The sequence below is a fragment of the Tachyglossus aculeatus genome, chromosome 19, assembly GCF_015852505.1.
Source record: "Tachyglossus aculeatus isolate mTacAcu1 chromosome 19, mTacAcu1.pri, whole genome shotgun sequence".
Lineage (NCBI taxonomy): Eukaryota > Metazoa > Chordata > Mammalia > Monotremata > Tachyglossidae > Tachyglossus > Tachyglossus aculeatus.
Window position 1 is genome coordinate 6,886,252 of NC_052084.1, and position 19,586 is coordinate 6,905,837.

The window sequence follows — 19,586 nt, forward strand, 5'->3', positions numbered from 1 at the left end:
TGAGGCCAGATAAGTTAAGTAACTTGTCTATGGTCACACAGCAGACATGTGGTGGAGTAAGAATTAGAACCCATGACCTTCCGCCTCCCAGGCTGTGCTCTATCCACTAAACCATGTTAAAGGGATCAGTCTTGCTTATCTTCACGCTATGCTCACCCTGGCCTAGCTGGGGAAATTCCCCTCCACAAAAAGCAATAATCCTGGTCTATCTTTTAGGATGTCACTGCATCAACAATGGCATATGTTAAGTGCTTATTACGTGACTTACCCTCAGTCACACAGTAGGCAAGAGGCAGAATCAGGATTAGCACCCAGGTTCTCTGACTCCCAGGACCATGCTCTTTCCCCTAGACCACACTGCCTCTATGTCTGAGTAACTCTGAAGTGTTCACTTGCTTTAAGTCAGAAACCTAACTTCAATCAATCAACTGTATTTGAGTGCTTACTCTGTACAGAACACTGTACTAGGCACTTGGAAATACAACATAACAGATTTGGCAGACCTGTTCCCTGACCACAAGATGTTTACCGTAATAGAGACAAACATTAAAATAAATTATGGATAGGTTACATAAGTGCTATGGGATGAGGGTGGAGTGAATAAAAGGTACAAATGCAAGGACAGCACAGAATGTAGACGAAGTAGAAGAAATAAGGTAGTCATGGAAGGCCTCTTGATGTCCCAAGCATTCAGTAACAGTAGCAACAGCATTGGTAATTGAGCACCTGCTGTGGGCATAGTCCTGTAGTAGACCCTTGGGGACAATAGAAGTAAAAGACACAGTCTTTGTTGTACAAATCTAGAGATAAAAATTAGGGTGTAGACCCCTTCACAGTCAGGCAACCGAGTGTTCTGGGAAGGAGGGAGCCCCATGGAGAACAAAATGGGTACAGAGTTCAACTTGGGGGACCAACATCCAAAGACCCAAGTTGATAGTAGCTGCCCAGCACCTACCAGAATTAGCATCAATAAGTATTTATCAAGCACCCCAAGAGCCACTTCTGCCTACAGCCTTCTTGAAAAGAACTTACCTTGCACCTCCCTCACCTGTGGCCTCTTCTGCTATGCTTCTGAAGGAGCTGTTTGTAACGTGCAGCTTAAAGAAAGAGTCATTCATTTCCCTCCCCTTTTTAGTTTAAAATCCAATGCTATGCAGGTTAACGCCGGGAATTTCTCTCACCTTCGAGCTAGTGCAGTTCCTTCTTACTGCTGGCACAGAAAACCAAGGGCCTGGTGGTTATTCTGCACGTTGGGGATTGATGATTGTGACTCATTAACATTTTATTTCTGTTCAGATATTTCTATTGGGTTTTCATTTTCCCTGCCTCTCTTCTGAAAAAAGCCTTCAGTGTTTTCCTTTTGAAAGGTGAGCCTGTCTGTTTTATGATGTCTCTGGTGTTGCTGAAAAGGACAAGGTTTAAATCTTAGCCTGCTGCATCGAGCTGAAATGAAAACATTCCAATGGCATTTCAGTCTCTCGGTGTTGGGCGTTATAGAAAATTGAGGATCTAAAAAAAAAAAAAAAAAAATATCAGGTTCCCGATTTTCAAACCAAGAGTTTTTAAATGGTTGGGTTACCAAAGGCAACCACAGTTCCCTGCAGTGAATAAGCAGTCAATACAAGAAAAGGCTTGGCCATATGCAGATTTGTCAAAAGACAATATGTTCACAACTAATCTCACCAGTGTCTGGCAATGCCTGCTGCTGGCCACAGCTGGACAGGGCCAAAGAGCACGGATAGCTCTGTGCAAACTATCACCCCTAGTAGAAAAACTCAAGTGCACATCCTATTGATCGATCAAACAATGGTACTTGATTATTTACTATGTGCACAGCACTATAGTAAGTGCTTGGGAGAGAACAATAAGGTAGACATGATCCCTGCCCTAAAGGAGCTTACAATCTAGAATAAGATATCCCTTTTTTACCCCTAACAAAAGCCCTGAGCAAGTAGGAGACACAGGATATTAGTGTTCAATCAAAAATATTTATTTTATTTTGTTAGTATGTTTGGTTTTGTTCTCTGTCTCCCCCTTTTAGACTGTGAGCCCACTGTTGGATAGGGACTGTCTCTATATGTTGCCAATTTGTACTTCCCAAGTGCTTAGTACAGTGCTCTGCACATAGTAAGCGCTCAATATGATTGATGATGATGATGATGATGAGGGAGAAGCAGCATCCAGTACATCCTTGGTGTCCTAGCAGTCCTATTTAGGAATGTAATGCCCACCTCAAATGGGAAAGAGGTTAAAAAAGTGCCCTAAACACTACCTGCCTCCCTATACTCAAAACCATCTCACCAGTGGAACATACTTGTCAAACTTCAATGTTTTGGGCAAATTTTCTCATAAGCACCAAAGCTGCAAACTATCCTTCCCACATTAAAACAAGAAGGAGAAACACAGAACAAGGATGACAAGTACTTTACCATTAATTTGCTCCATTTTTATGTCCAGCATCATGGTGTTCTGAGTGTTCTTAACATACCCTGAGGGCTTCAATTTCTCAGATGGGGGAGTAGGTTAGGTCGAGCAGCACATTGGTTTTGACATGTGGGTGTGCGGCAGAGGCCTGTGGGCAAGCCACACTTTTCTCTAGACTGTAAGCTTGTTATGGGCAGGGAACGCGTCTGCCAACTGCTATACTATACTCTCCCAAGTGCTTAGTACAGTACTCTGCACACAGTCAGCACTCAACAAATGACTGATTAATTACTAAGGCGGGTTGGGGAACACCTCTTTCTCACACAAGGTTACCCTGGATATCACCTAGGATATCACCTAGTATCAAGAAGCCTCCACCATGGGAGATTGCCTAGTAAGTGCCAGCAGCCAGAGCTTCTGCTGTGTGTTTTTTTTTAATGATATTAATTGCTTACTATGTGTCAAACTCTGTTCTAAGCGCTTGGGGTAGGTACAAGTTAATTAGGTTGGACACAGTCCCTGTCCCACATGGGGTTCACAATCTGAATAGGAGGGGGAAAAGGAGAACTGAGGCACAGAGAACAGGGCTTTGCACATAGTAAGCTCTTAACAAATGCCATTATTATAAGTGAGTTGCCCAAGGTCACACAGGAAGCAACTGGCAGAGCCAAGATTACAACCCAGGTCCTCTGACACCTAGGTCCACGCTCTTTCCACTAGGTCATGCTGCTTCTCGCACAGAGTATAACCTCTCCGTGGGCAGGGAATATGTCATTTGGTTATTCCATATTTCCTGAGTGCTTCATTCAGAACGCAGCAGCAAGGGGTACTCAAAAAAATTCTGTGGCGACTGCTGCTTTTTTTTTAATGGTATTTAAGTGCTTACTCTCTGCCAAGCAGTGTACTAAGTGCTGGGATAGATACAAGCTAATCAAGCTGTACAAAGTCCCTATCCCACATGGTGCTCACTGTCTAAGGAAGGAGGAGGATTTGATTCCCATTTTACAGCTGAGATAACTGAGGCAAAGAGAAGTTATGCGACTTGCCTAAAAGTCGCAGAGCAGACAAATGGCAGAGCTGGGATTAGAACCCAGGTCTTCTGACTCTAGGCCTGTGCGCCTTCCACTAGGCCACACTGCTTCCTGCTGCTGTTGCTACTACTACACAACTCTGGATTTGGAGCCTTGGCTCAGTGCCCTATGTTCCTCATTCAGTCCCAGAACAGTAATCCACTTTTAGAATTATGCTAGAAGGCTAGCAGCAAGATGCTTTATTATGCAGTAAGCTCTTTAGTTTTTAAAAACCATTTTCCCTCAGATGACAAAGTTTTCCTTCAGATTACAAACCCTGTAGGGTTAAAGGGTGTCCTGTGAGGATGTAAAATGATATTGCCAGGGGGGGCAGAAATTCTAGAATTGCTATTTTTTTTTAACAAAAGCACACAGTGTGTTCCATAAACATCCTCCTCACACACACCATCTTAGTGGCCAGGGGCTGAAACATAGAAAGTTGGGGATCGAGATCATTTTTGCTCCCAGTCTTAAAAAACAAACCCAAAACTTCTTCCATTCTTCAGTCATCTGCCACCAGAGCCATCCATTATTAACTAGGTTTTTAATAGTTAAGAATATTATGTGGAAATTTAATAAAGAGCCTATCATCCTTAGGTTAAATTGGAACATTACAAATGAAGCAACATTACAAAAATTTACACACTAAATTCAGACTGCTCTCCTTCAAGGTATACGATGAGACCACTGTTCAGGGTAGGAGTCTTCATTCCAATTTTCCAGACTCTTAAATCAGTGGCAGAAATGATGGGCTTTCATTTGTGATACACCATTTAAAAGTTAATAGAGCAAACGAGCAGTCATTGAAGTTTTACCCACTGGAGATAGTTCATGAAGTTGAAGTATTCCAGTCTGCATTGTTCTTTCCAGGAAGGCTATCCTTTCACCTGAGTTCATATTAAATACACTAGTGGTATTTTGACCTCAGTGAATTACTTCTAAATTGGGATCTCACAAAATTCAAGTGGAAAATGGAACCATCTGAGGGAAAGGTATCCCACGAGTTTGCTTCTAGCCTCCTTCTCCTTGGTGGAAAAGAATGAGGCAATTCCTCTGAAGGGTCAGGAAAAGTTTCTTCTGCAGCTGGAGCTCCAGGATCTTTACCAGTTAATTCCCAGTATTTCCGTCTTGCTCCGGAGCTCCGCATTCCAGGCCACTGCACACAAGAATTAGCATCCTTTTCAGGGCGTGATTCCAGCCCTGCCCCCTTCCCCTACCCCTGCCCCATCCTGCCGCCCCACAGTCCATCCGAACGGTTACCAGGAACTCAGCATGAAATTGCAGGGAGCTGTTTTATGAAGTGGTTTCAGTAAGCAGCAATTCTTACCCATGAGAGGTTTCTGCTTCACCCACCCCACCCGCCCCCGATTCTCCGAAGTGATATACAACTCATATGTGGGATTTTGAATGCCAAAGACTGCAAAACACAGAGCAACAACAGACGATCACAGTTTACTCAGCCCACTAGCTGCATTATTTCAGTTTTGAATGAAGTCATTCTTCCTGCTGGGTCTCACACTCACACATGCCACAGACTGCCTTGCTTCCAACATCCCCCTCCTGGGCCTTTCAACCAAGCCCGAGTGTGGGCGACGCTTCCTCATCTTCCAGCCTTTTCGTGGTCCCGGTCTCTGATGATGAGATCTTGCAGTTAAGAGCTCACTAGAGTGTAGATCATGCTGCATGCAACAGAAAAGATGAAAGCATTAAGGGAGCCTTTGAAAACATTTGGAGCAATTCGACTTGTTCAAAAAAGCCTGTTCTTTCATCCCAGTCACTGGTGCTTTTCTTTAAGGTTTTGGTGTATCTCTTGCCTTGTCCTCTCCCCCGCCCCCCACACCTCCCTGTTTGCATTCCTTAGCTTTTCATGGGATTGCTGTAGATGCGGATTACTGTCATTTTTTTCTGTTCTTATTCCACTTGTTACTTCCACAGAAGGTGGGTCTCCGTCAAAGCTGAGGCTCACCCTGCCAGCAGCCACCTGTTACACAATGACCACAGTGCCCTAGGACTATGAAGATTCACCCAAGGCATGATCACCCTCTAGACTGTAAGCTCGTTGTGGGCAGGGAATTTGTTCATTGTTATATTGTACTCTCCCAAGCACTTAGTACAGTGCTCTGCACACAGTAAGCACTCAATAAATTTGATTTACAACTGTTATGGCTATTGGAGAACACAGGTTCCTTTAAGAACATGAACAAAATGGGCACCTAATTGAATCAGTCTTCACCTCCGTAAATCATTAACTGTCTTGCCAGAATTGAATATGCACTAAAAGCATTTGCTCTGAGGTCTGAGCACAGAAAGCAGAGAAAAAACGCATCACCATATATTAGTATGTTAGTCTTGGAAATTTCTGCAGTTAAATCTCTGAGGTACAGGAAGGATTCACATCAAATTGTTCCACCTTGTTTATTTAGAAGGGAAAAAAAAAACCCTCAACAATTACCTCTTCATGTGAAAATGTTGCCATTTGGCTATGAAGAACTCTGAAGGGAAGGAGCTATCACAAATTAAATGTCACATCCAGGGAGGGGGCAACAGGACCCAAGGAAATGGCCGCACAACAGAGACTCCAGTGAAGGGAAAGCATCACCTACTCTAAGCACCTCAGTCCCCGCTCCTGAATCGGGAGCTCCCGGGTCACCCCTCGGACCCACCCCCACCTGATCTAAACCACCCAGTCATCCCATAAGCGGTGGGACTTTCACAATTTTGGGGGTTCTGTCTCACCACATGAAAGATATAGGTGGGACCCCTAATAGTTCTGGTTTTTGTTGGGGTGCGGGGAGGAGGTGCTGTAGCCCAGGCAGACTGTAAGCATTTTGAGTGCAAGGATTGTGTCTACTTACTCTCTTGTCCTCTCCCAAGTGTTTAACACAGTGCTCTGCCTGGAGTAAGCACTCGAATACCACTGATTGACTGACTGACTGATAGTGGTAGCAGAACAGCTTCAGAAAGAAGCAGCAGAAGATGGTTGCCCACCATCACCTCCTCCTCTGGTGGCACCAACAGCCACTGCTAATGCTACTGCCATTTCCACTGCAGCTTAGTGCACATGGTAAGAGCTCAGAAAATACCACTGATTGATTGCAGCTGAATTGGGCTTGCCCAGGGGTGTTCATGGGACTTCTGGTTTGACTGTTTTAATGTTTCCCAGGGGCTCTTCTCCACCACTGCTGTCTACACACAAGCAGAAGTAGTGGTAACCAGCCACAGCTGGATTGGCCTATTCGAGTCCGTGCCGTCACAGCCACCACTACTTTTCCCCGAGGGAGGCAGCAGTAAGAGGGGAGAGGGGATGACAGTGATATCCCTGTATCTTACCACCTCTTGTCTTCTTTTTCTTCAGTCCCCATTTTCTTCCTGATGAAGGTGGAGCTTTCTGTAAGACCCAGTGGTCGTTGGTCACCAAATCCCACAATACCAAGATAAGGAACCACGCACTGAACTATCGGTTCTACCTTCTCAACATCTCTAGAATCCCTTCCTTCCTCTCCATCCAAACTATTACCGTGCTGATTCAAGCACTTATCCTAACCCTTTTTGATTACTACATCGACCTCCTCATGGACCTCCTTGCTTCCTGTCTCTCCCCTCTCCTGCCTAAAATCCATTCTGCAGCATGGATCATTTTCCTTAAAAAATGCCCAGTCCACATCTCCCCACTCCTCAAAAACCACCAATGACTGCCCATAAATCTCCACATCAAACAGAAAACTCTCCTTATCACTGACGTTAAAGCACCCAATCAACTCTCTTCCTCTGACCTTACTGATCTCCTACTACAGAAGAAGTAAAATAGAGCAGGCTCGCTAGGAACTGTGGTAAATCAGGAAAAGAAAAGGAATAGTAATTGTATTTGTTGAACCCCCATAAATGCCGTGCACTGTACTAAGCACTTTAGTGGTCCCCTGGTCTTGACGGTTTTGACAACTGGGATTAAACCTGATCTCCCACAGCTGGGATTTTCCCAGCTGGACCCTGTTCATGCAGTTCCAGTTCTTAGGTCTAGACTTTAGGCTGTACAGTCCAGCGCCATCAGCGAACTCCACCATTTTGCCTCACAACAACTCAAAACACTATCTTTCATCAAGCTTCTGGAATTCCCTTCCACTTGCTGCATGATATTTGAATGGCTTAAACTGAGTAGTACCCTTAAGCCCTTAGTACAGTGCTCTGCACACAATAAGCGCTCAATAAATATGACTGAATGAATGATAATAATTGTAACACTTACTATATGCCAGGCACTGTGCTAAGCACTGGGGTAAATACAAGAGAATCAGTTCAGAAACAGTCTCTGTTCCACATGGGCTAAAGGTATTTAATGCCCAATTTTCAGATGAGGAAACTGAGGAACAGCGAATTTAAGCAAATTACCCAAGGCCACACTGCAGTCAAATAGCAGGACAACCAATCATACTTATTGAGTGCTTACTTAGTGCAGAGCACTATACTAAGTGCTTGGGGGAAAGTACAATGCAACAGAGTTGGCTGGCACATTCCCTGCCCACAAGCTCACAGTCCGGGGAAGCAGACATTAAATAAACTACAGACAGCTAAATAAGTGTCGAGGAGCTGACGGTGGGGTGCTCGTTGTGGGCAGGGAATGTGTCGGTTTATTGTTGTATTGTACGCTCCGAAGCGCTTAGCACAGTTCTCTGCACGCAATATGTGCTCAATAAATTCAGCTGAATGAATGAATGAGTTCCAAGTGCCCGAAGGGTACAGATCCAAGTACAGGGAATTAGAACCCAGGGATTCGAACTTACCAGTAAAGGTAGTAGAAAAAGGAGAGAAGATAGAATGCCAGCTTGCACCAGGCTTCCTTCTGGCAGTAACTCAAGGTATCTGCATTCATGACCACAGGAGGATCGTAGGCTAGCTCCGAACTGTCCGCAGGGCAGTGAAAATACCTGGAAGGAGGGGAAATGACATCGGAGAAATTCTCTATCAACTTCTAACTGTAGCCTAAAAAAGGATCATGTTCATGTTTGTGCCTATTACTAATCATTCAACACTTTGTTCTAAGCGTTTGGGAAAGTACGATATAAGAGAGTTAAGAGATTTAAAAGAGATTTAAGAGTTGACCCATCCCTTGCTCAAAAGGAGCTTACAGACTAAAGGGGAAACCAAAATGAAGAAGATGGAACGCAAGCTGGACCTCCTGCCAAAAGATAGAGGGGCTCTGATAATCAGGCTTAGTCCTGTGCCTGCACACAGTAAGCACTCAAAAAGTAGGAAGCTGTGTAGCCTTGTGGAAAGATTATGGGCCTGAGAGTTAGAGAAGCTGAGTTCTAATCCTGCCTCTGCCATTTGTCTCCTGTGTGACCTTGAGCAACTCACAAATTATCTGTGCCTCAGTTACCTCATCTGTAAAATGGGGATTAAGACGATGAGTCCTATGTGGGACAGGGAACGTGTCCAACCCGATTAGCTTGTATCTACCCCAGCACTTAAACAGTGCCTGGCACATAGTAAGGGCTTAACAAATGCCATTAAAAAAATACCAGTGATTGACTGATTTGTCCAAAAGAAATCTCCCTTCTCCCTGCAGTCAGGAAAGTCAGGAAACTTAGCTTTCAATTCAAGTTTTTCAGTTTATTCTGTGCCTTTCAGCAAGCCCCTCCCTCTATATACTGAGTAGAATGATGACAGTGAGAGCGTTGATGATGGTGATGCTTGATTAGTTAACTCAAATACTCAAGACTTGGTTATCCCGTTCATAGGTTAACCAGGCTCCTTACTTCTCCTTCCCTCCAACTTGTTTTCACCACCTCCACCTTAGGATCAGCAGTGGCAAGGAGAGGAGTAAAATTCCAAATGAGTCCAAAATTTTACTCCTCAACATGAACTCTAGTAAATGTTGGTGATTGGGAAGGGGAGTGTGGGGAGAGGCGGGAGAAAGAAGAAAAAGGGGTTGGGGGAAGTTGAAATTAATGGTTAAAAGGCTTTTTAATTATCTGTGAATTGTATTCATATGTGCTCTTCCCCGGGGCATGGGTAACAGCGTTGGCTGGAATGCCAACACTAATCAAGCCTGCTTTACAGTACCATGCAACCTAGCAACTACCACAATTCATATTTTAATTGCCTCTTTTTTCTAGTTCAAAGTCCTTTGCTGATATTATTTCATTCTTCTTCCCAACCTCCCTGGGTAGGTGGTATATCATTCACCCTCTCTCCATCGCATCCCCCTCTGAACTGTTGACCTTCCATTTCCCAACAGCAGCTCAACAATCAATTCCAGAAGTGCCACTGAAACTACATCATGCCAGCTGCTTCTTAAAACTATGGTTAGGAGCAGAATGGCCTAGTGGAAATAGCGGGGCCCTGGGAGTCGACAGAGGACCTGGGTTCTAATCTGGCTCTGCCACCTGCCTACTGGGTGACCTTGGGCAAGTCACTACTCTGTGCCTCAATTTTCTCATCTGTAAAATGGGGATTCAATATCTGTTCTCTCTCCTACTTAGACTGTGAGACCTGCGTGGGACAGACAGCGCTTAGTACAGTGCTCTGCACACAGTAAGCGCTCAATAAATACTATTGATTGATTGACTGACAGAGGCTGTGTCTGACCGATTTCCTTCTATCTACCCCAGAGCTGAGGACAGTGCTTGGCACACAGAAAGTGCTTAACAAACACCATCTCTTAAAATCTGTACTACTATCATTGTAATTCAATCAATTAATCAATCACATTTATTGAGTACTTTCTGTGTGCAGAGCACTGTACTAAGTCCTTGGGAGAGTACAATATAACAATCAATCAATCAATCATATTTATTGAGCGCTTACTGTGTGCAGAGCACTGTACTAAGCGTTTGGGAAGTACAAGTCGGCAACACCTAGAGACAGTCCCTACCCAACAGCGAGCTCACAGTCACATGTCACTGTGACTGTGACACACGGCACTTTGAAATTCAGACACGCTCATACAGTTCTCCCCTTTCTCCCCAGCACAAATCAGGATTTCTTGTTTTAATGACACGGTCATCTGTTTTTATGGAATTTTAGTGACTTGAAGGTACTCTTGTTCACCTTGAAAAGGAACCAATTTACTTTTCATAAATTGACAATGGGTGCCGGGGCAAATATTTAAGTCATAGGTAGTTGTAAGAACGATTTGCTGTAGCTTGATAGAATGGGTAGTGTACATTTTCAGAAGGTTTTGTTTAACATGTATATAATGTTAAACAAATACACAGTCACATGTGTTGCAGTCACATTCCCTGCCCACAGTGAGCTTACACATCATCATCATCCTCATAAAGGAGCCATCCTATATCACTGGACTAGAAATATCCCAGCGCCCCAATTATCCTGGGGAGAACTCTGGGAGCAAATATCTCCTTGTCTCTGTGCTCCCTCTGAGCTTCTGGCTCCATTTTTAGGGCAGACTAGGAGCACTGTAGAGAATACAGACTAAGAGTAGGGCCAGGAAACTGAGGAATCAGATATTGGAAGCAGAAACTAATCCTATCCCTTTCCCACGGGTGACCCCCTAAAACAACTGACTGACCCCACTATATCAAATCTTGCTATAAACCATCCATTATAATACTTTTGAAATCCTTCATGGGAAGGATTGGTTTATGTCCTGGCCTTTAAAAATATGCATATCCTTACTTGCCTCATCACCCCTTCTCCTGCCTTATCTTCCCTAAAATTTTGTTAGCTCTTTAAGGGCAGAAACTATGTCAATTCTTTATTCTAAGCTGCCTAATACAGTGCTGTGAATGCTTAATAAATACTTGGCAATTGACTGACAGATTTCCTTAGTCATATAAATGTAAATACTCCACCTCAAAGTGCAGACCAAGAAGTAGAAGAAGTGGAACAATGTTTAGGGAAAGCAACAGACTGGATGGGGGAAAATGATGAAAGGAGGTCAGAAGGTATTTTCATGACCTCTTGACCACTGGGAATAGTAGTAGGGGAAATGAAAGGGAGACTTACCTCCAGAAGTGATAGAAAAGCAGAGGAACATTCAGTCCCAAGGTCAGCCACTCCTGAGCACACAAGAACATGATACAGAAAAGGCTGTGGATGGAATATTCGGGCAGCACGAGCTGAAGAGAAACCACAGACACCTCAGTGAGTTGGAAAGGGAAATGGTCTCGTACAGAAATAAATTGGGCTTGGGAATTTCTGGAGATGCAGGGAAGGCCATTTGAGCAAGAGAACAAGAAAGAACTCGCCCAAAGACATGGAAATGCAGAGAGAGATGGAAAACTTTTTTAGTTAGTGAGGGTATTTTTTAAGCAACTACTGTGTACTAAACACTATATCAGTATATCAGTATATCTAGCACTGGGCTAGATGCCCAATAATCAGACCAGACACAGTCCCTGCCCCAAGCAGGGCTCAGGATGATGATGATGATGATGGCATTTGTTAAATTCTATGTGCCAAGTATTGTGCTCAACACTAGGGTAAATACATGATGATCAGATCATAATACTAATAATAATAATTTGGTATTTGTTATGTGCTTACTATGTTCCAGGCATTGTACTAGGCGCTGGAGTGGACACAAGCACAGTTCCTGTCCCACGAGGGGCTCACAGTCTCAATCCCATTTTACAGACAAGGTAACTGAGACCCAGCCCTCTAGACTGTGAGCTTGTTGTGGGCAGGAATGTGTCTGTTATATTGTTCTCTCCCAGGTGCTTTGTACAGTGCTTTGCACACAGTAAGCACTCAAAAAATACTATTGAATAAATGAATAAATGCAGTGACTTGCCCAGGGTCACACAGCAGACAAGTGGCAGAACTGGGACTAAAACCTAGGACCTTCTAACTCCCAGGCCTGTGATCAGAGACTCATAAAACTAGGAGCTAGAAATAGGTGCATGCCTATTATATAAATGATTTCTTATGCCTCTTCTGAATTATGCTCTAAAAACACCAGAGAATGAATGTATTTGCTCTTTGCTCTTAAATTTACCCACTGTAACACCGTGGGCAGGGGAGCTCTGTGCTTGAGGGCACTGAATGGAATAATAATAATAATGGTATTTGTTAAGTGCGTACTATGTGCCAAGCACTGTTCCAAGCACTGGGGTAGATACAAGGTCATCAGGTTGTCCCACATGGGGCTCACAGTCTAAATCCCCATTTTACAGATGAAGTAACTGAGGCAAAGAGAAGTTAAGTGACTTGCCCAAAGTCACACAGCTGACAAGTGGCAGAGCCGGGATTAGAACGCACGACCTCTGACTCCCAAGCCTGTGTTCTTTCCACTAAGCCATGAGCTACAGGATCTCTCTGGACTTGTGAATTAATTGGGGTTTCTCCCTGGTTCCTTCAAGTGCCTTGAGCATACCAGAGGGAAACAAGCCCAACTCCCTTAGCCCAGGGATTAGTCAAAGGGATCCCCATGTGTGAAGCCGATGATCATGCCACTGGGGGAATGTGTACAGTTGTTGGGGTCTTGCTGCCATTGGGGTTGGGTGTACGTGTCTGGGGGGCAAGGTCAGTGCTTAATGAGGGCCGGGACACATCCCTGGGGCCTGCTCTGAAACCCCAGCATCTTCGGGAGATTCCAGCAGCTTTTACCCTGGAAGAGATGCTGTCTGGGTCTGTGGTGAAAGAGGAAGCTTGGATCCAGAAGGGAGCACTGGAGGCAAGAAAGAGCACGGGTGAGCGGCAGTGACCGGATGCAACGCAGCGATGCCCATCCACTGCTCGCTTCCCTTTCTCTTTCCTCCTCCCACCTCCGCTCTCCCTCCTCCAGGAGGAGACTGCTCCAATCCTGGGTTCCGTTTGGAGGCAGGAGCTGGCTTTCCGGGTATCAGCTCCCGGGCACCTCTCCCAGTACAAATTAAGCGCTGGAGGAGGCCGGAAGTTCTCCCACTCACACACACATCCATGTTTTTTTATTTTTTCAATCATCTGTTTCCCACATTAGCACCTCCCCACACCCCACCGGAATAATGAACACGTTTAGAAGCAGTTACCCTCTGCCTGAATCATCTATTATAGTGCCACTGAGGACTCTAACCCTGATGACAAATCACTGTCTGATTACAGTGTGGATTTCAAGCATCACGATTAATCATCACTACCTCTTCCTTTCTCGCGGTTTGATTTATGGCATAAGCTGCAACCTTCTGCACAGGGAGGATTCATCACTGTCATCCGGCTGAGAAAAAACACTTAATGTTGGCTGTCTGGCGGCCTAAGCCCACTGGCTCAGTAGGCCTCCCCTGGGGGTGATGAGCTGTGGGGAGGCCTGGTGGTGGAGATATGGGGATGAGGCAAGTCCAGGAGATGGACCTCTCAGGACTCCAAGTGCTCTCCTGCAGATTAGGAAAGGATGGGCATGGCCTTTCCTCCGGCTCCCATGCTGGGGTCCGGATGAGGCTGCTCCAGAAATTGTGACCAGAACTAATTAGAAACCGTGACGGAAGGCCCAGCCCAGAGAGAAGCAAGGAAGGAAGGAAAGAAGGGGGATGATTCTACCCACTCTGCTCTCAGTGGGTAGGGGAGGAGAAGGTCCTCCCTCCATTCCAGAAGGCTTCCAACTAAGGATGTATCCCCTCTCTCCCTTCCTAACCATGGCTTAGTATGTTTGGTTTTGTTCTCTGTCTCCCCCTTCTAGACTGTGAGCCCGCTGTTGGGTCGGGACCGTCTCTAGATGTTGCCGACTTGGACTTCCCAAGCGCTTAGTACAGTGCTCTGCCCACAGTAAGCGCTCAGTAAATACAATTGAATGAATGAATGTTTGTACATATTTATTACTCTATTTATTTTACTTGTACATATTTATTCTATTCATTTTCTTTTGTTAATATGTTTTGTTTTGTTGTCCGTCTCCCCCTTCTAGCCTGTGAGCCCGCTGTCGGGTAGGGACCGTCTCTAGATGTTGCCAGCTTGGACTTCCCAAGCGCTTAGTCCAGTGCTCTGCACACTGTAAGCACTCAATAAATACGATTGAATGAATGAATGAATGTCTCCCCCTTCTAGACTATGAGCCCACTGTTGGGTAGGGACCGTCTCCCTATATTGCCGACTTGTACTTCCCAAGCGCTTAGTACAGTGCTCTGCACACAGTAAGTGCTCAAAAAATACGATTGAATGAATGAATGAATGAATGAATGAATGGCATTTCCCTGCCTCTTGCCCACACAGGATGTACCCATAATCCTGAACTCACTGTTAACTGGCACCATGGAGAGCTCAAGCAAAAAGGGGCTGGTTGTTCAGAGGAAACCCCTTCTCCTGAGGGCTTACCACACTCCCAAGAGAGAGGTGGGCACCTTCAGACAAAGGGCCCACTTAGAGGGGTCACAGACCACCCCTGCAGGCCTAGTCAAAATCAGAACACTCAGGCTGCTGCATTACAGCTCTCAACGGCCTGTTCTTCGCTTCCCTGACTGGGCCACTTCTCGTGGAGATCTAAGTTCCATGTGACCCCAAGCCTGGAACTCAGTTGAAAATCCTCAATCCGATTTAGTGAGCCTTGGTCCAGGGATAAGTAGGCTCATCACTGATTCCAAGCAGAGGGTGAAAACTCAACATACACAGAGCTCCATAAGGACTCCATCTCCCCGATCACTTCCTGGAGTAACCATGGTGATTTGCATTTAGAGTAGCTGTTGAGAAGAACGGGTCAAAAGGGAGGCAAGCTGATCCAAACATTCTCCCACTCACCATCGTTCACTCGCTTGAACATGATTCACATTTTTAGAATGAGTCAGCTGTGGCATTGGGCGAGCAGGCACTGGATTTGCTCTCCACACCTGGTACCAGGGGTCACCTTGATCTCCTCAGGACCCGGAGAAACTGGCTGTTTTATTTAATGAGCGGCTCTCCCATAGCCATAGCTCTTGCTGAGGTCAGCTGAAACTTCCTGGCTACATTAAGTTGAGGAGAAGAAGTCCCTACACAATGGCATGGATGAATTCCTTGCTTCACCTTTTTGAATGCTTCCTGGCTCAGGCGAGAGGAAAGGACACTGCAATCAGTGACTTATGTTAAAAATCCGGACACCTTCCTGGAAAACCTCTTGGAAAGTGGGGAGGGATGGCTGGGGAAGCAGCAGGCTGATGTCAGCTCCTTGAGGGCAGGGATCACATCTACTAAATCTGCTGTAATATTAATACTTGTGGCATTTGTTAAGCACTTACTATGTGCCAGACACTGTACTATGCACGGGGGTAGATTTCAGCTCCTTGAGGGCAGGAATCACATCTACTAACTCTGCTGTAGTAGTAATAATAATAATAATAATTGTGGTATTTGTTAAGAGCTTACCATGTTCCAGGCACTGTACTAAGCACGTAAATCGGGCTGGACAGTCCCTGTCCCACATGGGGCTCACAGTCTCAACCCCCACTTTACAGATGAGGTAACAGGCACAGAGAAGTGAAGTGACTTGCCCAAGGTCACACAGCAGACACAAGGTGGAGAGAGATTAGAGCCTATGACCTTCTGATTCCCAGGTACGTGCTCTATCCACTACACTATGCTGTTTCTCTGTACTCTCCCCAGCACTTAGTTCAGCACTGTGCACACCGTAGGAGATCCATGAATATTACTGATGGACATGTGCAGTAGCCCCAACCACCTGGGAAGCATCATTCCTAAAAAGGGTCAGGGAAGGGGAGATAAGAGCACACAGGGAACCAGGAATAGGCCGCAGGAGGGGATAGGGCTGACACTTCCTGGAAAGCTCCATGCTTCCCCAGCCGCTGTATGGGAAAGCTGAGCTAGCTCTGTGTTGGTTTCCTGAAAAAAAGACGTGGCACTTTTTCCAATTATTGAGGAAATCATCACTGCAACCTGAGCCATGGAAAAGAGCAAAGCACTTGGAGCTGATGATAAGTCTTATGGACTCTACTAGCACTCCAGGGTTACACTCCTTAAATACCTACACAAATACTTTAAACACCTACACAATGTATGGAGCACAGGAATGCCACAGGGTTTCAAAGATATTGCTGTCATGTCTATCCTCAAGAAAGAAGATGTAAATCAAACTTCAGCGTCTATCAAAGAAACTCACTGCTTTCCATTGCGCCCCTCTAGACTGGAAGCTCCTTGTAGACAGGGAACATGTCTAACAAATCTGTTCTACTGTACTCTCCCAAAGGCTTAGTACAGCATTCTGTCCACGGTAAACAGAGAAGCAGTGTAGCCTAATGGATAGAGAACAGGCCTGAGAGTCAGAAGGACCTGGGTTCTAATTACTGCTCCACCACTTGTCTACTGTGTGACCTTGGACAAGTCACTTAACTTCTCTGGTCCTGAGCTACAGCAATCAATCAATCGTAGTTATTGTGTGCAGAGCTCTCTACTAAGCGCTTGGGAAAGAACAATGCAACAGAGTTGGTAGATATATTCCTTGCCCACAACGAGCATGCAGTCTAGAGGACAAGTTAGCATCTGTAAAAATGGGGATTAAGACTGTGAGCCCCATGTGGGACATGGACTGTTTTCAAACTGACTAGCATATATCTACCTCAATCCTTAGTACAGTTCCTGGCAAATAGTATGTGCTTAACAAATACCATAAAAAATAAGTGTTCGAAAATATGATTGATTGCTGACAGAGTCCTAGCCTGAGTCTTTCTGGACCAGCTACTGAAGAATATCACTGACTACACACTCCAAGAACTGCACTGCAGTTTAGGATCATACGGTGGCACAGCTGATAATAATGATAATAATAATAATTTTGGCATTTGTTAAGCACTTACTGTGTGCAAAGCACGGTTCTAAGTGCTGGGGAGGTTACAAGGTGATCAGGTTGTCCCACAGGAGGCTCACAGACTTAATCCCCATTTTCCAGATGAGGTAACTGAGGCCCAGTGAAGTTAAGTGACTTGCCCAAAGTGTCACAGCTGGCAATTGGCAGAGCCGGGATTTGAACCCATGACCTCTGACTCCCAAGCCCGTGCTCTTTCCACTGAGCCATGCTGCCTCTCTTATGCTGATGTGATCTTCCCACTCTAACGGATACATGAGTCCTATTGACACTGAAATCCCCTCTATAATACTCATAATCCTCATGAAAACATCTCAATCTATTGTGTGCACAGCACTGAACTAAGCAGTTGGAAAAGCACAATGAAACTAGAAGACACCATTTCTGCCTTCAAGAAGCTTACAATCTGGCAGAGGCAACCGATAGTTAAATTACAGGCAGGAGGCAATAAAAGAATATAAAGATATGTACATAAGTTCTTTATGAAGTTTTGCACATTTACAAATCTAAGTGTCAGATGTAAGGAGGATATTAGTGTTGGGGAGGGTAGGAACCAACAAGGGAAAACAACCTGGAGAAGATGTGATTTCAGATGGCTCAAAAGCTTACCTCAGAAGGCTTACTTCATCTGTTAAATGGGGATTATGACTGTGTCCCATCCGATTATCTACCCCAGCATTTAGTACAGTGACTAGCACACAGTAAATGCTTAACAAATACTGACCGCCCCCACTTCCAAAAAATGCTCTAGTTCCAGGAATTTGAGCAAAGAAACATTTTGTTTGTGCTTACAATGCTATTACATTATGTTACATAAATCCATTGCTTCTGGGCCAGCAAAGGGTCACGCAGAATTATCTGGGCCATCAGTGACCACCTTACCTACAGTTAAGAACAGAGGGGCTCTTTTTGAGCAGAAGCTTCAAATGGATTGTGAGACACAGAGGCAAAAGTCAAAGCGGTACCAGGCTCTGCTAGCAAGTGTGATGACACAACCGAGAAGAGACTTGGGGTGTGTTCCATGGGGTTTGAACTGGGAGTCCCTCACTGCACATTGGCCTCTGCAGCTCTACACACTCCCACAGGTGAACTTCGTCATGGAGTTTCACGCCGAGAACCAGAGTCGAGCCTCAGTCCCGCCACTTGTGATATATTTTGGGACTGAAAACTTGGACAGAAGAATTGATTATAGTGACTGGGTTTGTGGAGTGTCACTCCTACACTCTTATGCCATAGCACCATTGGTCACTGCCCACGTTCGTCAGCTATTTTTCAGGCTTTCTTCTTCGGTCAAGAACCTTCACTACTGTTGTCCTAGCCACAGCAGGCACTCCCCAACTATTAGCTATTCCACCCCCACTACCACAGTTAATCTGTTGAATTTTGAGGGAATGTGCTATAAACAGTGCTTTGGAAAAGTCCGAAAAAGAGGACACCTCAGGCTGGTTCCCCGGTATTAACAACCTCCCTAGGAAAGAAAGTGAGAGTGCCAGGAAAGTTGTGACAATTATCTGCTTTCCCAACTAGCCTGGTTCTACTGAATAACCAATTCCATCCTGCCAAGGGCAGGAAATTGGGTTCATTTCCATCCAAGTGGCAGTAGGTTCTATTGGTGAGCACCGCCTGGGGAAAAGGAAAAGTTTCCTTCCACCTGAATTTGCCAGAGCTCCAACTTGGCAACCAAAATCACCTGCAAGCTGATGCTTCCAATCTGAGTTTAGACCTGACAGGAGGAGGCTAAAATGTAACCTTGACTTCTGTGGCCTCTGCCTGGGATACACAATATGTAACTGCCCTAATGTAGTTTCACCTGTTCAATGAGGCTCTGAAGAAATTCATTCATGACCTTCCCCAAAGAGGAAATCCCTACTGCTGGTGGAATCTCCAGTAGCCCACCATCTGGCCGAGTACCACTTGAATGTCAATGGGGAGACAAGATAACCCTCCAATTCCTCAGTAAATGGCAAGAAGCCAAATTGCACAAGTAGAATCTCTGGGATGAGAAAGGATAAAGGATGGGTTGTTTGGTATGGCTGGGAAGGGACAGCTCTTTAAAACAAGCACCTGTTCAGAACCCTCCCAACTTTGGTCTCTAGTACCAACAGTAGCGAGGAAGCTTGAGCAGACTCAGACCCAGAGATGATCAGATATATCTATCCCCTATCCTGATGCCTTGTTCCAGAAGCCGCCCTTCCCCATATGAAGCTTTGTCTTTTGACGTACAAAAAGTCCCGTTTTCAGAACGGAGCATTTATCTAATTTCACTTTAGAGCTCATTAATAGAGTGTGCCTGGTGTTAGCTCAGGTTCCCTGTGCAGCTCCATTACTCTCAGAATTAGAGTCTTTGTGAGGGACAACAGGTGATTACCCTA

The 19,586-nt window shown here is 45.1% G+C and overlaps 1 protein-coding gene across 5 annotated transcripts in view; it reads right to left on the reverse strand.

Moving 5' to 3' along the window:
• Positions 1 to 4,857: 4,857 nt before the first annotated feature.
• The window catches only part of CNIH3 (cornichon family AMPA receptor auxiliary protein 3), a 124,527-nt gene continuing 109,798 nt past the window's right edge, over positions 4,858 to 19,586 (reverse strand). For 3 of the 5 annotated variants that reach the window (XM_038761299.1, XM_038761296.1, XM_038761295.1), the window contains 2 exons: positions 8,273 to 8,416; positions 4,858 to 5,173 (listed from right to left, as the gene is read on the reverse strand). In XM_038761299.1, the coding sequence (XP_038617227.1) occupies positions 4,973 to 5,173; positions 8,273 to 8,416 (345 nt within the window). In that variant the 3' untranslated portion in view covers positions 4,858 to 4,972. Of the gene's footprint in view, positions 5,174 to 8,272; positions 8,417 to 11,459; positions 11,573 to 19,586 lie in introns of all 5 variants that reach the window. The other 2 variants (XM_038761298.1, XM_038761297.1) reach the window with 1 other exon arrangement.